The sequence below is a fragment of the Rutidosis leptorrhynchoides genome, chromosome 7 (assembly GCF_046630445.1).
Source record: "Rutidosis leptorrhynchoides isolate AG116_Rl617_1_P2 chromosome 7, CSIRO_AGI_Rlap_v1, whole genome shotgun sequence".
NCBI classification, from domain to species: domain Eukaryota; kingdom Viridiplantae; phylum Streptophyta; class Magnoliopsida; order Asterales; family Asteraceae; genus Rutidosis; species Rutidosis leptorrhynchoides.
In genome coordinates this window covers 7798536-7801710 of record NC_092339.1, presented here as the reverse complement: position 1 = coordinate 7801710, position 3175 = coordinate 7798536, and the positions used below count along the sequence as shown (strand labels likewise).

General features: G+C 41.3%; 1 protein-coding gene across 1 annotated transcript; it reads right to left on the bottom strand.

Moving 5' to 3' along the window:
• Positions 1–455: 455 nt before the first annotated feature.
• On the bottom strand, positions 456–2489 carry LOC139857951 (uncharacterized). Its single transcript, XM_071846797.1, has 2 exons — positions 1394–2489; positions 456–745 (listed from the first exon to the last, which is right to left on the bottom strand). The coding sequence occupies exons 1-2, from the start codon at positions 2487–2489 to the stop codon at positions 456–458; spliced, it is 1386 nt and encodes a 461-aa protein (XP_071702898.1).
• Positions 2490–3175: the final 686 nt, after the last annotated feature.

Here is a 3175-nt window from a genome sequence, read left to right as displayed (position 1 = left end):
CCTTTGAAGCAAGTCGTTTGTAATAATAACCCGCAAGGATTTAACTCGAATACCCAGATGTCTACTTTTCCGACTTAGTGCATCCGCTACTACATTCGCTTTACCCGGGTGGTACAGTATCTCACAGTCATAATCTTTTAACAGATCCAACCATCTTCGCTGACGGCTGTTTAAGTCTCTTTGATCAAAAAGGTATTTTAAGTTTTTGTGATCGGTATAGATTTGGCATTTAACACCATATAAGTAGTGGGGCCAAATTTTTAACGCGTGGATCACAGCAGCTAATTCTAGATCGTGAGTAGGGTACGACTTTTCATGATCTTTAAGTTGTCTTGATGCATAGGCTATAACTCGCCCACGTTGCATTAAGACACACCCGAGACCATTTAAAGACGCATCACAATAAACTGACAAATCATTGACTCCTTCAGGGAACGCCAACACCGGAGCACTACTCAACTTTTCTTTAAGTGTTTGAAATCATTGACTCCTTCAGGGAACGCCAACACCGGAGCACTACTCAACTTTTCTTTAAGTGTTTGAAACGCTAACTCTTGTTCACTATCCCAATTAAATTTCACATTTTTACGAGTTAATTTGGTTAATGGGGAAGCGATTTTAGAAAAGTCTTGTATAAATCTTCGGTAATATCCGGCTAAACCTAGGAAACTACGGATTTCTGTTGGTGTAGTCGGACGATCCCACCGTTCAATAGCAGAAATCTTTTCGGGATCCACCTGAATACCTGCGGACGATACGATATGACCGAGGAATTGAACCCGTCGAAGACAGAATTCGCACTTAGAAAATTTTTCATACAACTTTTCTGATCGCAATGTCTCTAAAACTTCGCGTAAATGCTTAGCATGTTCTTCTTCACTACGAGAGTAAATAAGTATGTCATCGATGAACACAATTACTGACCGGTCTAACATGGGTCAGCACACTCGATTCATAAGGTCCATAAATGCCGCCGGTGCATTCGTAAGACCAAAGGGCATCACCACAAATTCATAGTGCCCATAACGAGTTCGGAACGCGGTTTACTCAACATCTTCTTCCCGGATCTTCATTTGATGATATCTGGACCGCAAATCTATTTTTGAAAAGTAACTTGCTCCCTGAAGTTGATCGAACAAATCGTCAATCCGAGGTAATGGATAACGATTTTTAATTGTCACTTTATTCAATTCACGGTAGTCAATACACATTCGCATACTACCGTCTTTCTTTTTCACGAATAAAACTGGAGCACCCCAAGGTGAGCTGCTCGGTCGAATAAAACCTTTCTCCAAAAACTCTTGAATTTGGTTCATCATTTCCCGCATCTCAGTTGGTGCTAGACGATAAGGTGTTTTAGCAATAGGGGTAGCCCCCGGAACCAACTCTATACGGAATTCTACTTGTCTTTCCGGCGGAACACCTGGTAGTTCGTCCGGAAATACATCTTCAAACTCCTTTACTATCGGAATATCACTAATAGATGGTGCCTCTTTTCGAGTATCGACCACATGTGCTAAAAAGGCAACACACCCACTACTAACAAGACGACGCGCCCGAGCATACGTACAAATGGGTACTAAGCGTCTTTGTTTTTCGCCATGTATAATCATAACTCCCCCACTAGGAGTCTTGACCTTCACATATTTCTCATGACACGAAATATCGGCTTCGTTTCGATCAAGCCAATCCATGCCAATGACAATATCAAATTCACCCAAGGTAATGGGTACCAAATCAATTTTAAAACTTTCCGACCCGAATTCTATATCACAATCTTTATAGACTCCAGCCGCGATCACAACTTTACCATCCGCTATTTCTACCTCTAACGGAAATTCTAAATTTTTCAAAGTCTTATTCAAACAATTAGCATAATTTAAGGCAACGAACGATTTATCAGCACCGGAATCAAAAAGCACCTTCGCAGGTTGAGAATTAACTAGAAAAGTACCTGAAACAACTTCTGAGGAATTTTTAGCTTCCTCTGTTGTAATAAGATAATTGCGACTTTTTGCGGGCCCCGTCACCTTTTCTAACTTTCTCTCCATTTCTCTCTTTCTTTCTTCGTTCGTCAACTTAGGGCAATCCGCCCTAACATGACCCTCATCATGACACTTATAGCACACAATCGCCTTAGGAGTCGGATTTGGACAATTTCGGGAAATATGACCCATCTTCCCACAATTATAACATCGTTGAGGAGACGAAACTGAACCTCCCTTTCTAACACTCCCGACACTTTCCGCCACAGTTTTGGTTTTCTTACTAGGTGAACTCATAGCCTCAAATTTGCATTTCTGAGGAGTTTCTGTACCTCTTGGCAAATGTTCCTCAAACCCTTTAGCAACTTCAAACAACCTTGTAAAAGTATCCACATGACCCAAACTTATTCGCTCCCGTAGATTCTTATTCATCAATCGATGGAAAGTCTCCATCAACAATCGATCATTTCCCCCGTATTCGGGACAGAATTGCACTTTCGCCATAAATGAAGATTTAAAAGTATTTAGATCCATGGAGCCTTGCTCTGTGTTTAGCAATTCATTTCTCAATCTCGTAACATCCGCCTCCGTACGAAATTCTTTGAAGAACTCCTTCTTAAAATCTTCCCATCACAAGTTCATCATGCGATCTTCCCCAAATAACATTATTTTCTCATCCCACCACCTTTTAGCATCACCCTTTAACATAGTAGTACCGTATCGGGTTTTCTTTTCGGGTGGGCACTCACTCGCTCGGAAACACCCTTCTATATCGGATATCCACCGTGCGCTCACTATTGGATCTAACTTTCCATCAAAGGCCGGTGGCCTAGTAATTTGAAAGTTTTTCAATCCATATTCTTTTCTTGGGACAATTTCCCTCTCAACAACTCCACGATTATTATCTCCTACAACGGCTTCCTCTTCACCTACTTCGCGATTTTGAGGCCTCGGAAATCGCTTTTCAAATTCCTCTTGCACGGCAACAGAAACTTGTTCTTTTATTATCTCCGTGACCTCATCATTAATCGCCTCTTGGAAGCCTTCTTTCACCTTGCGAGAAATGTAAGGAGAAAAATTCTCCAATGCAATGCCAATCTTGGTGGCTAAATCATCACCAGCATCAACTTGACGCCTATGTGAGGTGTCACCTTGATTTTCTTCAATCGACATACTGAAAGTTCACAATC